At 36.9% G+C, this 21,660-nt stretch overlaps 1 protein-coding gene across 1 annotated transcript in view; it reads right to left on the reverse strand.

The window, feature by feature from the left end:
- Positions 1–7,663: 7,663 nt before the first annotated feature.
- LOC124290738 overlaps positions 7,664–21,660 on the reverse strand; it is a 101,812-nt gene continuing 87,815 nt past the window's right edge. The window contains exon 2 of the mRNA XM_046727542.1: positions 7,664–9,827. Within this exon, the coding sequence (XP_046583498.1) occupies positions 8,836–9,789 (954 nt within the window). The 5' untranslated portion in view covers positions 9,790–9,827 and the 3' untranslated portion in view covers positions 7,664–8,835. The remainder of the gene's footprint in view (positions 9,828–21,660) is intronic.

The raw sequence follows: 21,660 nt of genomic DNA on the forward strand, positions 1-21,660 counted from the left end.
TGCATAATTTTGTGTCGTTTTATAGACAAAAGAATGATGCATATAGATCGGCAAGGTGCGCGTTTGTTGGCAACGTTTTATGATTCTCTATCATTGTTTTCGATAATATATTCAATTCATATTCGATTAAATAATATTGTGATGACAGGATATCAAACTCTAACTACTCATAGGAAAATTGTTGAAAAATATATATACCATCTCATGTGTTAATTCGGACAAATCTTATATCCATATTCTAATATATAGTTCCATATATCAAAAGCTATCTTTATGCATCTGTCATTGCATACGTATGAAGAGAAATAGCTTCATAATCATAAACAAACAAAATTCTTATCCCAAACAAAATGTTCGGGTGTTGTGAAATATTATTTTATTTACGTTAAATTGATGCCAAACAGGTGCGCGTGTTGGTCACAATAAGATACACTGTCAAACTGTCTAATTGTTGATATATTCAGGACACTATTTAAATGGAAAAATCAGTCATTTTATGTTTTGTCTAAAGAGTGTAAAATTCTGAAATAGAAGTCTAGACCTTTATACAATTAATGGAAATTAAGTGAGATATATACTAATCAGCATACCAATGTCGTCGTTTTCCGACGTCGCAAAATGCATAAAACAAGCGATGACGTCAAGTAAAATGTTGTATTATTTTCAGCAATTTCGTTACATTTGAAGATATGGCTAGTACTCTGGTAATAACGATGCAAAATTAGTCAAATTACATCTACACAAACAGGAGAATATGGGAATCTAAGAACTAACTTATATATCGGATAGGGCCATTCAAATCGCTATTACGTGCTTTCAAATGTAATACGTTGTCATCTTTTCTTATAAATTGTGAAACTACCAAAGCGCATCCGTTCTCATTGGGGAACTTTGAATTGGAATAGTGAGGTTCACCAGAATATAAAATAACGAAAATATAGCGTCCGTATCCACAACACATTTTCTCCAAGTGATCTGAGTTACATTGACCTAGTGTTACGCATAACGGAGTTATGCCCCCTTATCATTATACGTGTATGACCTCTCTTTCGTCGTTTGACGTCATAGAAGAAAATACATTTTTGACATTTGGGGAAGGCTACCGGTAAAGGGACCACATGGTCGATCACAGATTCAGAGATACTGACAGAAACGTGAACCGATGAATAAAACTCTTAAATTTCACGATCTTTGTTTTTGTGTTTTAATGGTTTAAAAACCCTCATTTGTTACGTGTTGACTGTTGGAATTACAGATTGTTTACAATAAAAGCCTCAAAACTTAAAATATTAAGAGGTTCCATAAAAGGTACCACATGGTCGGCGCAACCTTTTATGCAGTATAAAACTTTCAAACGAGGCAGAGAAAGGCTTCACTAGGCAATATTTTACGTGCGCTTCTTTGGACACCTTTCATTTAAACCTCACAGCGTAACCCAGTTCTTGATCGCAACTAATTTGACTGGCATTTGACCTGACCCTGCTTCCGGTGGAGGGTACGTTTACACGAGCCCGCGTTTGAACATTGATAATACAATATGATTTATAGCTACATGGTTGCAAAGTTGTATTTTACATTGGTAAATTATACAAAGAAGGTGTGACTACTCAATTATTGTCCAAAATTGTCTTAATTATATTTTTTTCGTAGACATATTGTTTAGCTAAAAATCAACGTGCTTATTACGACCACCTGGTCCTTTATTTATAAAGATGTTTTGGTTATTTTTTTGGTGTATCTCCTAGAAAAGATCCTCTTCAGTAAACAACTATTATGAACTGAATTCAAAATATTGAAAACAAAATGTAAGTGAAATTTAGTAGATTAATTTTTCCTTTCAGGTTTCAAAATCCTGACGGTAGTAATGTACATTCACTATGGACAGTAGACTATACAAACCCGTTAAACCCTAATATTTTGGTGGCTTGAAACCACAAAGCTCGAATTCAATGAATTACTTTAGACTTATATAACTTTGTACCAAGAAATGAAGGTACATATGGATGGGAAACGTACCAATATGACCTTGATCATTTTGATTTGTGCACTGAGCCTTTGCACAACTCTCACATTCACCTTATACATTTGCAGTCAGAACCAGACTTACGTTTTACACAGGGCCTGCGTTACCCACCAATTCCCTGTGTGATGATCATTGTCTCGGTCTTTTTTCCCATCATAACTTTGTCGATTTCATTCACCATACCACGACATGTTATTCCAGAAAAGAATTATCATCCACAATTTGCCAAATATGTGGCGAATCATTTGATAATCATCCTTATCAGCATATGGAATTATGGGAAATGACACCTCCGATTATCAAAGTGTAGAGGGTAGGAGCAATCAATATCCCTATCCCGTCATCAATTGAAAGTTTGTCAACCTATTCAAATAAAAGACTAGATTTGTTGAAGAATCTACAAGCAGTAGTTCTGATCAGGCTGAGATTGAAATCATCAATAAAGAGGTATGTTAAATGTATTAATAGAAGGGCCATCGGTTCAAGAATGTACGTAGAATCAGGGGTTTTGCGATGTTTGTATATGGTTTTTTTTGCAGCGATTTTTTTTTACTTTTTTATACATGTATCCCAAAATGACCTTTGAAGAAATACTGAACACTTGTAAGTGTTCTCTTTGGAAGGTATATCTTGCTTTTTTCAGAATGTCTGCTCCCCCAAACAGTCCAGCAAGTGACAGTTCTGTCGAGGCAGAAATATGGGTCTGCTACGAGTGTCAGCTATCAGCTATTGACCCCTCAAAACTCTGAAACAGAACTAGTTTGTAGTGATAACACTGTTTTGACTGACGCAGATCTGGAACACTCTGGCTATACTGTGCATCATGCCACAGACAGTTCCATTTATTCTGTGTTGAAATCTGTCAGATAGTACAACCGTCCATGACAAATTCTGATGGTGGTTTTACTGAATTGTTCGCACTGTGGTTTGGTATAAGTAACTGAGCAATATGGCCGAGGAACAGTTGTTAGATTTTGGCAAAGAGCATTGCCGATGTACCAAGCACTGGATGTTATTTCTGAATACCTTTTTTGTACTGATGATAATAATGCAAGCAATAATGAGTGTACTTCGAAGACTTTGCTGGAAACATGCATAGATTCTAGCCTCTGTACACCACAGAATACGAGAGGATACTGTTAATGTGTCTAATTAGATGTTGACCGCGATGTTGTTGAAAAGTGACTCTTACTCTGTCTATACCCTTATCCCATTCTGATTGTGAACTGGAGGTGCAATCCTTTATTGAAAGTGCGGTGTTGTGCATGGAATTGCAAACAGTTTCCACTTGATATGATTCAGGAGTCAAGACTGGATTGTTTAATTTGATTTTTATTGTGCAGTTGTTAATCAACAGATCCTCGGGGCAGAAAACCGCCGGATGAACCAGCATAACTGCGAAGGTCATTAAACTCCTGTGAAAGGAGACCAGAACAACGTACATGTTCAGAGGTGTCACAGTTTGGTCGAGAATTTTTCATGTTTGTTTATTGGGTCGGGTATAAAAGCGTCTTAAAAACGTCAAAGAGCATATGTTGGTTTTCTGGAATAAATGCCAAGAAACATGGCAGGGCAGATAAAACCAATCAATCAACATGTCTCACATTAGAACAGCGAAAAAGGCTGTACAGTTCATCGAAAACTATGGTGAGCAGAGATGCCTTGTAGTGATGCCTGCAATCGCATTTCGGGAAGGAAAAACACTGACTTAAAACTTTTGCCTTCTCACATGACCAAAAAGCTTACGGAAAATACGAAGGTGCGTGTCATTTACTGACGAGGAACCCGTGTCAGTTCACACATGGTATGTAACATGGAAACGTTCTACACATTGTTATCCAAGACCAAGAACAGATCTGTGTGCTGTTTGTCAGCAGAACAGTATGACCATGTCGAAACTCACCAAGACTTTCTGCGACAATAAAAACGAGAACTTGCCAAAGAGTTGTAGAACATATTGACCAAGTGACGTCTGAACGTGGATTCTACATTTCGATAATTGACGAATGTCGTCAAGACGTTGAACTGTTGACACCCGAACTGACCCTTTCGCCCCATCAGCTACTGACATACAAAGGTAAAATGCATCAGAGTTTTGATTTTGCTCCAGCAAGTGTTTTGCCACAGGATTCTCAACAAGTTGGACCTTTATACTTTCTATGTGGCTACAAGGTTGGACTCTTTGGAATTGCCGTAGAACCACTCAGGAAATTTGTCCTTTACATTATACCTGGAAGCAGCTCATTGTGGGAAAGGATCAAATGTGGTTATCTCACTTCTTCACCACTTCTACACAAACTTTAGTGTAGGAGAAACCGACTCGCTGTGTCATGCTGACAATTGCTGTGGTCAGAACAAGAACAATTTCATGATGCAATACTGTCTTTGGCGTACAGCTACAGGTCAGAACCAGTCATTTCCAGATCGGCTTTATGCCTGTTGGACACACCAAGTTTTGGCCAGATCTGTTGTTTTGATTGTTTAAGAAGCGATGGCGACGTGAACAGGCTTCATCAGTGGCAGATGTACAGAGAATACCAAGAGAGTGTTGCCCAGGGAACGTCTTTCCCTGTTGCTGTCGGGGATGAAGCTGGCCACACACTTTTCGTGCCGATCTATGAGCTGGCAGTCTAAGTTCAAGGCACATGGATTCCACAAAATATTTGACCGTACCTGTCAGAGGATGTTCCTGGACTCAAAGAACCGTGTGATCATATGTACCACCTGAATCAACTGACCACTGTCTCTCCCAAAGTCTTTGTAACCTCAAACACCAGAATGCATGTAATCAAAGACAATCAAATTAATATAACTGGACCTGTTTTGCATTCTAGGTCGTTTGACGTCATAGAAGAAAATAACCATTTCATGTTTTACGGTGTTTTAACGGTTTCATGACTCGTTATCTACCAGGTGTATTCGAGTCTGGACCGCAGACAATAAATAAAATATTCATGCAATAATCATAAAACTTAAGCTACTGAAAAATTCCTAACCCGGATCGTCATGGGTAAATTCAGTGGGAAGGCTTGACCACCTGCTTCGACCATTACGCATGCGCGCGCGTTTGATCAAAAATTTGTAACAGATGAAAATAAAATTATAACTTTGTTTTTTTAGGCTTTATCAACCCTTATCAGATGAAAATAAAATTCGTTTTTATCAACCTTATCTGTTAACAACACACATTTTTGACATTTATTGCGAGTCATTTTAATGTTGAGCGTATAACGCTATGCACAAGCACATTAACCCAATTCATATACACTTATGTCGTTCAGATATCAGGCTGTATTTCCTTCGCTCACACTTTCCGTAAAGATGGCCCATTAAAAAATTCGTAGCACAGTGCTTTTATCGGTGCGCGATAAAAAGCGGAGAAATTTACTGTTTTTTAACGCATAACAAAAATTTGGACAACATTTAGCAAGGTCTATTTCTCAAACCGCCAAGGTAGTTGCACTTATATTTATACCAACGGATAGGAAATTTAATATTCTACATTTCTGTGTAATTTTATAGCCTTACGTAGATCCAGGACCACGCGAGAGCAATTCTCGCACAACGTTCACTTTTCAAACTGTATGAAAATGTGCGCCTGAAAAAAAACTCGGCAGCCAGGGGGTTAAGAAAGGGTCGAGAAAATAACTTATCTTTAAAATGTCAGTTACATCTTTTCGATGTTATGGTAGTACCAGTTCTATTGTATGGCTGTGAAATATGGGGTCTTGAAAACCTTAATATGATAGAAAATGTACACTTACTCTTTCTTAGAAAACTTTTACCTTTAAAGAAATCCACTCCATCATACATGATATATGGTGAGTTGAGACGAAAACCGCTGTACATATCGGTATATACACGAATGGTTAAGTTTTGGGCATGAACGTCTTCTGACTGGTAAAGAAAACAAATTATCTGTTGCGTTTTTTCAACTCATGTATGCTGATCATTACTTGAGAATTCATCCACATAAATTGATAAAATGTCTGGATTCTATTTTCACAGAGACAGGTTGTTTGTACATATGGTATAACCAGGACCATGTTTCATTGTCATTTCTTACAAACATTATCAGAGCAAGGCTAGAGGTTCAGTATATACAGACTTGGTTCTCAGATATGTTTAATTCCCCAAAGACCAAAACTTACCGGATCTTTAAGACACAGTTTGGATTTGAAAATTATTTAAGCAATTTACCACAACACAGCTGGATTAAACTGCTGCTTTGTCGTACATCTAATCACCGTCTACCAGTTGAGGTCGGCCGTTGGAAATGTGTACCTCTACACGAGCGTATATGTACTCTCTGTTATACCGCTATCGGTGATGAATACCATGCAATTTTAGAATGTCCCTTTTTTGTTGATTCGAGAACCAATTTATTAAACCTTACTTTTACAAAAGTCCAAACTCTGTTAAATTCTGTCAATTGTTCCAAAATGAAAAAGTTGACGAACTACGAAAACTTTGTACTTTTTGTAACACTGTCATGTCCGGGTACAAGTCACTGGGAAAATGATTTTTTTCTGTAAAATTTATGTGAAAATCTAGATGTAAGTCCTCTGTGTATAAGGAAGTACATGTACTATGTACTACTATTTATTATGTGTAGCTTATATGCCTCATACTCAGACTACCAGTCCTGTCACCAAAATGTATACATTTGTATAATCACTGTGATCTTCATATACAGTGAGACCTCGGATACCCGGATCCCAGATATCCGGAAACCTCGCCTTCCGGTCAATTTTTAGACAAAACCATTCTCTTACGTTATAAACGTGACTGTCTATAACGGATATTCGGTTTCCGTTTCCGGACGGTACATTTTACAAACAAACCGGCTAAATCAACACAAAATTGACTCACCTATCCGCACGAAGCTTTGATCTACCGCTAACCGTGTGAAGGGAAGTGCGAGAGTCCCACGTGTTTTGACACGAGACGTGGTGTCATATATATTATTGTGTCTACTCACGTACCGTTGTCTCACGGCCTGAAAAGCAATAAAGTTCTGTTCTGTGCGGTGTGTGATGTGCGGTGTGCGGTGTGTAAGGAATTAATGGTTAGGTTTGTGTTCTGTAGTGTATATGGGGTTATTCTACATAGCTGTGGTGTGTGGTGTGGAGGGGGTTAATGCTCAGGGCTGTGTTCTGTAGTGTATATGGGGTTAATGTACATAGCTGTGGTGTGTGTGGGAATCAAGTCACAAAGCACGTGGATTCCGTGCAGTTAACATTAAAGAACCTCTGCAGTGTCGTGTTTTGGTGCACCCGTAAAACGTTAACTTGTGTTTCTCTTTACACCCTTTTCACTACGTTATGAAATTCATATCTCCGGTCATGAGCAGCTTTAATGAAAATACTCGGGTGATGCGTTTCTAAAGTAGTTCAGTATATATATATAAAAAAGAAGGGGACATTTTGGGCTGATATTATTTAGGAACCACTTTGTATTATTGTAAATGGATATTTCAAGATATGGTGAGGGTTAAGTTCATAATGTACAGTGAAACGTGTCAATGATAGTTGTTCTGCTATTGTATTGAACACAATTCATAAAACGTTTTTAGCATGCCTGTGACGGCAGGTACCTCTACGTGCAACTGGCATGTTCGAAGTTGGAACAAGACAGGGCATTGAGATATTCTTTATTCCCTTGTTGAATGAAAATTACAATATGCAGTCATACTATAATATAATTTTAAGTTATATTATATGATTAACATGGATTATTGACATATAGTTAAGAATGTTCATATACATGTATATACATACAAGCGTCTTAGCAGGTATCGCCATTTCCTTATAATATGGCTTACGTTAATAATTCCTTTTGTCCACACATCTCTTTCTAGTTCTATAAATACATTCTTTTGGACATCGACCAAGTAAAATGCAAGAATAACATTATCACTCTCCCAGAACTTAACAAAAGTATTTACATCCAGAGTATCACATGTGGTATTGAAGAGTACATGTTGGTCATTCATATTGATCAAACAAACATAAACACGTGCTTACAATGTTATTGACAACAGTTTGACAATACAGTTCTCTGGAAACAATTTCAGCTGATCCATAGAATACAAATCGTGCAATATCAGTTAACTGGTACTTCTTCTCTGCCGCTAGCATCGAGAGATAGTGTTCATTACTGGATCTTATACTGACATATCTTGACAGAAGTCATGAAATAAGATGAACATAGAATAAATTGTCTCGATGAGATTAATAGCATCATTTACGGCCTTGGACCAGCATTTCTTAATAAGACAATTGTTGACATAGTTATACTGGCTAAGGTTATACTGATGTACAAGTTGCAGCATATCATATATCGGATCTTCTACTACATACGTTGTATGTAGAAGTATCTGTACACATAGATGACCCAGGCGAACTAGAAACATTACTTTATACTTTCGTTTAACGTTTCACAGTCAATAATAAGGAGAGTACAATCACAATATCGAAAGACAAATACCGTCGATCTGGTCAACCAAAGGCGATAACTGGCGAACACGACCGTTTCAGAACGAAACCATGGTCAAAGTGCCTTTCAAAATGGAGATGAGCTTCACAGATCTAGGGGTGTTGGAGTTGGTGGACACAAGCTACATAGATGGAACCTGGTTAAGGGTATTATTATGATGGAGATTTGATCATTTATATCAATATTTAATTATCTTAGCATACATATTTATTTTCTATGAATGCCTTTAAATTCGGTACAGACCTACCAAGATGCATACATTCTTTACAAAATTCCATGGGCAGTTTAGATAAGAGATGATTGGGTGCTGGTGCTCAAACGTTTACTTTTTTCCAAAGGACATCAAGATATTTCCAGTTTTGGAATCGATCAAGGTCGAGTTTCTTGCCTCCAATAGTTGGTTCGTATGCAGAATAACCCCAATTTGATAATAAAGCTACTAGGTGTTTACCATTGACATCGTTTTTCTTGAATACCCATTCCATTAGAATCGCAGGCACCTCTATCTCCTCGAAAAACTTTCCAGCACCTTTGAGAACAAAATATTCATAATTTTCTACGTCAATTTTTAGAACAGCTTTTTTAAATGGCAGGTAGGGTAATGTATTGTCAAGGGTTATCGTATACGTGTCGGTGGGTTCATGGCATGGTGACGGAGAAGAAGACCCAGACGATGCCACCACCTTTGTACCTCCCAAATTACCTTCTTCTGGGCGTTCAAAATTCACCAGGGAATGGTTTGCACCAAGAGGATTAAAAAAGATTGTCATCCTGTCCGTGAAACCCCCTTTCTGGATCGACTTACATAGCCTCAGGACATTCTCTACGAGAGGATCCACAGACACGACCTTCCTCCCGAACTTGGCCACAGACAAGGAGAAGGCGCCAACATGAGCCCCTACATCCATGAACCCAAGTTCAGGGTCTTTCTTTAATTCGGATAAGACAAGGTCGATGTTTTCAGATTCCCATGTTCCTTTCAGTTTAATGTCCTTAGACACCGAATGGTCAATCACAATGTCATGTATGTGAATTGGCGTCTTTCCGGACGCGGTCTTCAGAAGAACACAATCAGTGCGGACTGTCCAAGTACAAAACTCATGAAGTTGCTGCATCTGCCTTCCATTGAATCTGTATACTCTTGTCTTGCCAAGACTCGGACTGGACTGAGATAAGGTCGAGGTAAAGTAAGGCAAAACGATGCGGTCAAATGTGAACATGATCAAGGCACCGGTGGCTAGTGAATGGTATCGACGCAAGGATCTCATGGTGGGTGGTGACGTCACCTGAGGTTTCAAGGATAAATCTGAAACATGGACATAGACATCGTATCATCATATTGCCACACATGTATGCAGCCTCGCATCAATTTACAAATCATTGATTCTCCTAAATTCTGAATAATGCGCTCATGTTTGAGACGACATTTTATGCTAACATCTTTGTTCCTGATACTTAAATAGAAGCAACAAAACCCTTTCCGCATCCACAAGAAATCCCTGCTGAAAGCAGAGTCGATTGTACAATTGTGACTTTATCATGAGTAAATATTTCTTTCAACAGTATTACAGCTGTACGATGTTGTTTGTAAACAAATCGAGTCTGGACCAGACAATCCAGTGAGTGTCACCATGCGATACGATGACAGAGCCTACACTGTTTCACCATCTGTATGAAATGACTCCGAACATGAATCAACCGTGACCAAGGCCTCATACCTCCTGCAAACTATCAACCCATCAAAGATCCACATCAGGCATGATTCCTTTGTTTATAATGCAGGCTTCACTATTCCATTGTTTATACCACAGGCTTCACTATCCCTTTGTTAATACCACAGGCTTCACTATCCCTTGGTTTATACCACAGGCTTCACTATCCCATTGTTTATACCACAGGATTCACTATCCCATTGTTTATACCACAGGATTCACTATCCCTTTGTTTATACCACAGGCTTCACTATCTTTTTGTTTATACCACAGGCTTCACTATCTCTTTGTTTTTACCACAGGCTTCACTATCCCATTGTTTTTACCACAGGCTTCACTATCCCATTGTTTATACCACAGGCTTCACTATCCCATTGTTTATACCACAGGCTTCACTATCCCATTGTTTATACCACAGGCTTCATTATCCCATTGTTTATACCACAGGCTTCACGTGTTAACAACGCTTCTGTCTATAAGGCCGGGTGGGACAACTTGGGAATGGCCAGCGAGTCCTAACTTGACACATAGAAGGAAGCGAGCTACAAATGGGATCAAGAGCGTTCTCTGCTGCAGCCCCCTATCTCTGGAACATTCTACCACTCACCCTAAAAGAAATAGAATCTGCTGATGCTTTCAAAACTGCCCTCAAAACTCATCTGTTCAAACTCTCTTTTCCATAGACATTGTCTACAATCTTTTCTCTTCATAGCGCCATTGAGCAATATCTTTTGGAAATAGGCGCTCTATAAATCAATTATTATTATTATTATTATTAAGACTACAGCAACCAGTTCAACACATTGCTTAAGATACTAGAAGGCCGGGTGGGACAACTTAGGAATGGCCAGCGAGTCCTAACTTGACACACAGAAGGAAGCGAGCTACAAAGACATAATTTATATCATTGGAAAGATCTCGAGGAGATGAACTCAAAAAGTTCATGTGCCAGTGCTCGCACGTGTTCATAAGCTCACAAATGGGCTCTGAAAATACATTTCTGCAGAAATTACTGGCAGAATTAATTTTTTCCGCAGAAATTTCTGGCAGATTTTTTTTTTACCGCAGAAATTTCTGGCAGAATTTTTTTTTCCGCAGAAATTTCTGGCAGAATTTTTTATTTCACTACCAGAATTATCTTAATTGAAAAATATTAGACACCATTTTAGGATAATTCAATATGGACTTTATTTAAATGATGTTACTTTCTCCTGTAAACAACTTCAAGTTGGAGGGGATAATGGTTCCCAGAAGTAGATCGCCGCACAAATCTTACAAGGCATATTTTAACATCTTATCAAGACGAAATGAAAATAAAAATAATATGGTGATTTTTTTATACATCTTTTATTCACGTTCTGTATAACATGAGTTTCACTGGATGAAGTTACAGTCATTTCATGTTAGACATGAGCCCTGTTGCCAAATGTTTCAGAGATAGATCCTCTCGGAGAAATATGTGTCCTATATATATATATAAATATTTGTCAGGGTTGAGATTGCGATCTGATCGGAGATTCTACCAGTAGAGACTTCGCAGTCTTTACCAGTATCCTACTAGTAGAGATTGAAATCGGATCCTACCTGTCAGATCCGATTCTACCAGTACAATTTCCAATTCAACTGGTAGAAACCCTGATTGTTCTGTAGGCAAACAACACTTTATTTGCTGAACAATAATATTCATTTGTTATGCATGTTATTTTAATATGTGAAAAATGTAAAGAAATTCAAATAATTCCATATCAATGTATCTCACTTTAATACAAATTGCATTAATTGATAATGTCCTAATCATGACCATTTTGTTGATACAAACTATGGTTTCACATATGAAAAAATCATATGTAGGATCAGAATGGAGCTTCCACTGGTAGAGATTGCAATTGCATAGGTTATTCTATATAATAAGTTTCTACCAGTACAGACTCCGCTTGCAATCTCTACCCTGGCATATATATCATCTCTCTATATATACATTGTATATAGTTTAGGTGAATTAATTCATGTATTCAAATCATTGAACGCTTATTATTAGCATATATTCTGAACAACATGTGAAAAATGTAAAGAAATTCAAATAATTCCATATCAATGTATCTCACTTTAATACAAATTGCATTAATTGATAATGTCCTAATCATGACCATTTTGTTGATACAAACTATGGTTTCACATATAAAAAAAATCATATGTAGGATCAGAATGGAGCTTCCACTGGTAGAGATTGCAATTGCATAGGTTATTCCTACCAGTACAGACTCGCTTGCAATCTCTACCCTGGCATATATATCATCTCTCTATATATACATTGTATATAGTTTAGGTGAATTAATTCATGTATTCAAATCATTGAACGCTTATTATTAGCATATATTCTGAACAACATGTGAAAAATGTAAAGAAATTCAAATAATTCCATATCAATGTATCTCACTTTAATACAAATTGCATTAATTGATAATGTCCTAATCATGACCATTTTGTTGATACAAACTATGGTTTCACATATGAAAAAATCATATGTAGGATCAGAATGGAGCTTCCACTGGTAGAGATTGCAATTGCATAGGTTATTCTATATAATAAGTTTCTACCAGTACAGACTCCGCTTGCAATCTCTACCCTGGCATATATATCATCTCTCTATATATACATTGTATATAGTTTAGGTGAATTAATTCATGTATTCAAATCATTGAACGCTTATTATTAGCATATATTCTGAACAACATGAAAAACCCTCAGTCTTTTCCTATAAATATAAATGCATTCAATATGTTTGGACACATACTAGATACATAATAACAATATTTGATCATTTACATATTCCTAGAAATGCCTCCATCAACACGCTCAACATGACCAGCGTACCGAACTGAGATGATAAACAATACCTAAGCGACAATGTATCACTGTTCAAAGTGACAATACCCGAGAAAATCTAATTGTTTTCACACCTGATAATTTGTTGTTTATGGGGATGTCCCTACAAGCGGCCACCGTCCCGGTTCGGTTGTCCCTGGTGTCCACAGCAATTAACAATTGCGTAATCCAGAGAGCGGCCACTCAGGGGAAAACACCAAAACAATGTCGGGTGGTGCCGCATGGACAATACACGTCTTTTGGGTTCTATCCAGTAGGTTTTATCGGTTCAGTTAAACACCAGATGATGATATTTTGTTGATTGTAGGAAGACATTAACAGAGAACTTTGTAATGAAACATACATTTGGTCCGCACAATTAAATTTCACAAGATATAACTTTATAAATATTCTCTTTCATGTATTCAAAATACTTTTTTTCTAAACGATGCATAGTTTGATAGTTTATGCATGTATATTGTGGTATTACACAAATATGATATTAAGCAGCATGCGCAAACATATTTAAGTCATATGTCTGCACCCCCAAGTACTTACAATGTCGTATCGGAAATATTCATTGTCCTGCAGCAACAACAGGTGTGCACGGTCTGCCGATTTCAAATAACAATATCAACCGGCATACCATGCAGATTTTATGTGGTACAGGAAAAGGTAGGCAACGGCTCAGTGTCCAAGCAAACATATGTTGCTGGGTAATCTACGATAAGGGTAACTATAATTCATTGCAAATGACAAAACTCTATTAGAGAGGGGGTAATCATAATTATCAAAAGGAGCAGGTGCCCACTCTTTGCACAGATCAGACTTTACAGGGAATAAGTAAAACAACATGTAGGCGTGCATCAAAGGGATTAACAGCAACAACTATAGGATAGGGTAATAAAGCAGTGACAACAGGGGGAAGTCAAATGTGCAAGAGGTAGAAAATATACATGGCTGGAATGCTCTGCTAAGTTGTTGCTATCAGTTCATTGTATGCAGATGGGATGAGATATCCTTCATCTCTGTTGATGGAGGGCTTGTGTCCGCGGATTTGAACTGCTTAATCCATGTTGATGTATATATAAGTCTGCTACAGCACCTCAGTCTCGCTTGACAACGGTATAATAATCCAGACTGAAACGCCGCATCCTATATAATATAGACGTTGTCATCCATGAAGCGAAAATGTGTTGAAGGAATGATATGAATGTAAGTCACTAACGTGAGGCTCTAAAATCATATGGTGGTGTGCAAATCATATGCGTTTAATTCGTGATTGGTATATTTTCTCATGATATTATTGTATGAATAATCGTTTCCTTTCACACTCGTATTACAACACAAATCATAAAATAGATAAGATCTATATATTATGATCTCGGTAGCAACAGCATGGAGCGTGTTGTTCAGCCACAAAACAATGTGAAAATTCATCGAGGAGATACTTTGTCCTTAACCACCTCAGCATATATACTATACTTCACGGCAATGACGATTTATCTCCTTTAGACAATGAAAACCTTATAAAATCCGTTCAGAATTATATAACTGAAACTAACCGCTTTACGGAATTCAAGTAACAACCTATAAACATAAAATGCACTTAATAATATAATAATAATAATAACGAACTATATGCGGAGAAGCATTGACATAGGCCATATGGCCTGTTTGCTAATCCTATTTTCATTTTGTTATGTCGTGTATTATGAAAAATGTAAACATTAATGGAAATTTTTAAAAATACTGTTTAAATCACAATACTGTATAAATCTCGAACAACCTCTGCGTTTGCAGGTATATATCGTAGCTCTTTCCAAACGTATTCATCAAGTTTCATTCACCATTTTATCCAAGAAAATTTTGATACCTTTTCGATAGAACGTAGACATTATAGCTTGTTGGACCACTGACTTCAAAATACTGACTTTATGCATTTCATTTGTGCAATGGTACATTATGTTTAGCACTATCTATGTGCACAAACCAGCCGTTTCAACACATTACCTGAAGAGATATTTTCATAAGCAAGTTTTGCTCTTTTACTGATCCAATGTATAGGTTGTTTATTGCAACGGCAGTGTTAGGTAAACAAGAGATGTGGATGAATGAATCATTAGGACTGGTATATTTTCAAACAATTTAACACGATATTTTGTAGGAATCCTGGGTGACTAACATCATTTAAAAAAATCAGTGGTGACTCGACATTCACAATTGTCTCTAATTTCCCAGGAATGCGACAGCAAAATTTCTAATAAAAGCATACGGTCTTTTTGATAGCAACTTCTTGTTAATTGCATAGAGCAACGTTTCTGTGTAGGTTCTCACACCATGTTCAAGCTAACGGTGACAAAAACCAAGTGATTAGAATGATCGAATGCTGTGACAAACATCGTGTACTTGAATAACAAGGGGTAGATAATTGGACGAGGCCAGGTGGGAAGTAAGAACAATAAATAGCACAGCCATGAAGCCGATAAGCAGGACGGATTAAGTTGTAAAAACAGTCATAAAAAAACGGGTGCTGATTGAAGTCTATAGCTTGGTCAGCTCTTGGTAGGCTATGGTATGTAGTACCCTTCGTCAGTCACTACATTCACAGCGCTCGTCACACGTTGCTTTATGCAAAGAACAAGAAGTTGCTATTAAGAAGCCGCATGCTAGAATGCTAATGAAACATACAATCATAATTGCTGTTCATGACGTTGTTGTATAATTTGTATATATATATACAACCTACTTTATCTGACCTCGTACACCTGAAACATAGTGTATCGAATAGGTCCAACACAGAACTGAACCAAAACATCTAATGTCATGATGATATGAATTGCTTAAATTCCTCAAACCGGTCTTTGAGGTAATAACAGAAGTGTATATACTTTTAGTTTCCTGATCATGAATCAGTTATTGTCATTCTGATGCAAATACCCCAAACCCAACAAGATCAGATCCAGATCAGTTGATCACTATGTTTAGCACTATCTATGTGCACAAACCAGCCGTTTCAACACATTACCTGAAGAGATATTTTCATAAGCAAGTTTTGCTCTTTTACTGATCCAATGTATAGGTTGTTTATTGCAACGGCAGTGTTAGGTAAACAAGAGATGTGGATGAATGAATCATTAGGACTGGTATATTTTCAAACAATTTAACACGATATTTTGTAGGAATCCTGGGTGACTAACATCATTTCAAAAAATCAGTGGTGACTCGACATTCACAATTGTCTCTAATTTCCCAGGAATGCGACAGCAAAATTTCTAATAAAAGCATACGGTCTTTTTGATAGCAACTTCTTGTTAATTGCATAGAGCAACGTTTCTGTGTAGGTTCTCACACCATGTTCAAGCTAACGGTGACAAAAACCAAGTGATTAGAATGATCGAATGCTGTGACAAACATCGTGTACTTGAATAACAAGGGGTAGATAATTGGACGAGGCCAGGTGGGAAGTAAGAACAATAAATAGCACAGCCATGAAGCCGATAAGCAGGACGGATTAAGTTGTAAAAACAGTCATAAAAAACGGGTGCTGATTGAAGTCTATAGCTTGGTCAGCTCTTCGTAGGCTATGGTATGTAGTACCCTTCGTCAGTCACTACATTCACAGCGCTCGTCACACGTTGCTTTATGCAAAGAACAAGAAGTTGCTATTAAGAAGCCGCATGCTAGAATGCCAATGAAACATACAATCATAATTGCTGTTCATGACGTTGTTGTATAATTTGTATATATATATACAACCTACTTTATCTGACCTCGTACACCTGAAACATAGTGTATCGAATAGGTCCAACACAGAACTGAACCAAAACATCTAATGTCATGATGATATGAATTGCTTAAATTCCTCAAACCGGTCTTTGAGGTAATAACAGAAGTGTATATAGTTTTAGTTTCCTGATCATGAATCAGTTATTGTCATTCTGATGCAAATACCCCAAACCCAACAAGATCAGATCCAGATCAGTTGATCACACTGATTGCTAATTACCTAGAATAAACAAGAAGTGGCCCACACGCAGGTGTCTCATAAATTATCTGATACAGGTGAAAGGACGGTCAAATACACACTCTCCCAAATAATTAGCCATTACGAGTATTTACTTCTGGGAACCATTTCCCCTCCCACTTGAAGTTGTTTACAGGAGAAAACAACATCATTTGAAGAAAGTCCATATTGAATTATCCAAAGATGGTGTCTAATCATTTTCAATGAAGACATTTCTGGTAGTGAAATGAAAATTTCTGCCAGAAATTTCTGCGGGAAAAAAAAATTCTGCCAGAAATTTCTGCGGTAAAAAAAAAATCTGCCAGAAATTTCTGCGGATCTTTCCAAAAAAATTAATTCTGCCAGTAATTTCTGCAGAAATGCATTTTCAGAGCCCATTTGTGAGCTTATGAACACGTGAGCGCACTGGCACATGAACTTTTTGGGTTCATCTCCTCGAGATCTTTCCAATGATATAAATTATGTCTTTGTAGCTCGCTTCCTTCTGTGTGTCAAGTTAGGACTCGCTGGCCATTCCTAAGTTGTCCCACCCGGCCTTATTGAATTATGCTTGATACAGGAAGCCAGTGAAGAGTTTGGAGGATAGGTGTCACAGTTTGGTAGCGTGGTGCACGGGCAACAACACGGGCGGCTGAATTCTGAATCCGTTGGAGTTGTGAAAGGAGCTGTTGAGGAATGTTGTAACAGAGGGAGTTGCAGTAATCAAGTTTAGAGAGAACAAGGCTGGTCGTTAGAAGCTGGGCGGTGTTGAAGTCTAAGAGGGTTCGGATCTTGCTAATATTGAAGATATGGTAGAAACATCCTTTGCTGAGTGATTTGATTTGATACCAGTGTACTGTGCAAACACTCCCTCACACTTATTTTTGCCACTTGAACCTCATTTAGTTCATAACTTACTTGGCAACTTTGTTAGCGCCAACACCGAAACGTCGCTGTCACTGTATGAAAGAGGTTATTAATCAGTATATTGACATCCCCCCCTTCACACTTTAATAGATATTCTAATAATTTAATTGTTTATAAATAGTTTCGATCAGCAATCTATACATATTTGAGAGTTACTCACAATCAAAATGAAGATACGTAATCAGGACTACCTGTTGTCCAACTGGGAATTTGATTTAAACATATTCTATTCACATATGTGAGAGGGACTGGGGACATGTTATCCAACTACAAATACCCGCTCCCCTAATATTTACATACATGCATTTTCAATTTAGTGCAAACATATACTATCCCAAAATAGAAACGCATAGGCGACAGGCAGACCTCGAGTTACCACTGCAGCCCAAGATCGGTACACCCGGGTACTACATTTGCATGATCGTACTGTCACGGATGAGAGCACAGCAGCTAGGATGCCTGGACTTCGGAGGATAGCCGTTCAACTGTACGGAACAGGTTGAGAAAGATTGGGCTGAGAGCCAGAAGACCCGACGTCGTGACCGTGCTACGCCGTCACCATCGCGCTCAACCTCTCGGTTATCTAAAGTTATCCACTTGGTTGTATAGGCATTTACTTCTTCTAAACTGATGTAACAATTCATGTACTAAAGTCTATTTGCGGACGAGTTATACATCTTGGAAAATACAACATTTTCGCAACAGATTTCTAGGTTATGCGTTTCTTTTTTGGAATAGTATATTTTATTCAAAACAAATTGAACAAGGATTGGTAAACAAGCCGTAACGGGTTACTTAAATACCTCTCCATTACATTAATACATGAATGCAACAAATATTAATTAATATACAGCATGATAGAACAGAACAGAACAGAACAGAATTTTATTTCAGTAACAGGCCTCCGGCCCAAAATACATGTACATAAATTGATGATAAGTAGAGCACATATATATTTCATTTAGATTTGTGTTTCATGTCAACAAAGTATAAAAATAGACATACATCCTTGATAATATTAACATTTTTACTCTGTAATATTGATATAAGATTAATAATTGATGGACATTTACTAAAATATTTTGATATGTACTTATTTCTGATATGAGAATATGCATCACAGATATAAAACACATGCCATTCATCTTCAACAACAAAGATACCATTTAATTTACGAAACAGGCAATGCCTTTCATTATATGCAACATCAGTGTATCTGCCCGTTTCAACTGCTAGTTTAAAATTACAGCACCGAAATCGGGCATATATAGTTTTTAAATATTGAGGGATATCATTATTTATCAAGTAGCTCTCAACATTTAACAAAGATTTGAATTGCTTATAGTAAAGACATTTACGGTTACTGTCCAAAGATGAATGCCAAGATTAAAAAAAATTTATCACGTAGTCTCTGTTTAAATGATTCCATAAATATTTTGTGATCACCAATTACCTGACTTATCCAAACAAATCCAAAGCCAAATTGAAAAAGAATATTTTTAATTCTAGTTGCCCATGAGTTTCGTCCTACCCTGTCTAAAGATAATAGCATAAAATAACATTGTTTTGGTAATCTATAGTCAGGCATGTTTAGAAGTCTGCACCAGTATTTCACTGCATTGGTTGTATAAGTAAACTGTAAAGGCACTCTTCCACATTCACCCAAGACCATATTGTTACAGGTGGATTTCCCAAGTTTCAAGATATATTTACAGAATTTAATATGGACAGATTCAATGGTATTACAGTAGGATGTGCCCCAGATTTCAGACCCATAACAGAGAATGGGTGATATCATACAATCAAAGATTTTAAAGAAATCTTTACAATTAATGCTGCCAAGTTTCCTTTGGAAATTTTTAACAGAGAATATTGCCTTACTAGCTTGTGATGCAAGGCAAGATGTAGCTTTACTCCAGGATAATTTAGGAGTGAACATAATTCCAAGGTGCTTGTAAAAAGATACAGTGTCAATAACATTGCCATTATAAAACCAAGTTTCATATGAGCGCAAGGGACCACCATTTCTAAAAACAATAATCTTAGTTTTCTTTAGATTTACGCTCATACCAGTTTGCTCACAAAATTAAGCATGTACATTGATCTTTTTTTGCAGCTGTGCACAAGTGTCAGCTATTGCTGACACATCATCAGCAAACATAAGAGAGCAGAGATTGCTAATAGAAGAAGAAACTGTAATACCTTGACCTCCTTCCAACTCCATAAGACTGCATAGCTTATTTATGAAGATAATAAAAATCTGAGGGCTCAAAACACAGCCTTGGCGAGTACCGATGTTACAATAAAAACTATTTGATATACCCTTAGATGTCCTGACTGAAGCTGATAAAGAACTATACATAGAAGTTAACAGCATAAGAAATTTACCTCGTATACCAGCTTCATAAAGTGACTTTAGAAGAACATCATGCCTTAGAGTATCAAAAGCCTTGGCAAAATCTACAAAGAGACAATAAAATCTACCCCTTTTTTTGCTAATATATTTTTGAATTAACGACTGCAATGAAAATATTTGGTCAATTGTTGAATAATCAGCCCTGAAACCGGCCTGTGATTCACTGATAATATCATGAACTTCACACCATCGCTGGAGGCGGCGATTAAGAATTGACATAAACACTTTACAAGTGGAATCTGTGAGAGAAATTCCTCTGTAATTATTAGTATCATCTCTACAACCAGACTTATGAACAGGACAAAGAATGCTTTTACCCCAACAAGATGGAAATTTACCACTATCAAGAATATGATTAAAAAGCTGAGTAAGATATGGTACAATGAGATGACTAGAAGCCTTTAAGAATTCAGCAGCAACACCATTAGTCTCTCGTACAGACCCTGAAGCAAATATATCCAAGAAAGCCCACACAAGTCTAGAAAATGTGGCAAGTCTAGATTTCCTCAGCTGAAAATGAAGAAGGTCTCAGGGCTCCTTTTCATTATATTTTATATTTTTTTACTATGAACTTTTTTCAGTAAAATATGTTCATTTCAGAGACTAGTTGTTAGTCTACAACACCATCTGGCTCTGGAGATATACAGCATGATAGGAAAACAAGCAACCTGCGAATTGAACATCATTAATCATTTATGAAATTTATGCGGATTTATTGTAAAAGTATTGACAGATTTTAGTATAAAAGAATTTATAAGTTTATCCTTTTTTTCAATTTTCAATTTTTATCTCTTTTAAGAAGGGATAGAGAGAAAGTATAGGGAAGTTAAAGAGAGAAGATAGAAAGGGACACAACTTATGTGATTACTCAAAATGTTTTGATTGATAAATAAAAGTTTGCACTCATTTGAAAACGAGTTCATTCTGTTGAATAGTCATATCTAGACTTCCAAGTAACATTAATGACAGTGTGCCTGGAGAGTCACGTTTTATAGTACTTTTCAAATCTAACATGAATGTCTCTCTTTGAATGTTGTACAATTTACATTCTGAAAGGAAGTGATGTACATTTTCACAAGCATTTCCACAGTGACAAGAAGCAGAATCTTTCATGTTGAAAGGATACAGATCATAATATAGTTGACTAGTCATATATCTCAACTTTGTGTGTACAATATTGAATTTTCTTATTCCATAAGAGTAATATGATAGA

The sequence above is a fragment of the Haliotis rubra genome, unplaced genomic scaffold, assembly GCF_003918875.1.
Source record: "Haliotis rubra isolate DU_JTF1 unplaced genomic scaffold, ASM391887v1 Scf472, whole genome shotgun sequence".
Lineage (NCBI taxonomy): Eukaryota > Metazoa > Mollusca > Gastropoda > Lepetellida > Haliotidae > Haliotis > Haliotis rubra.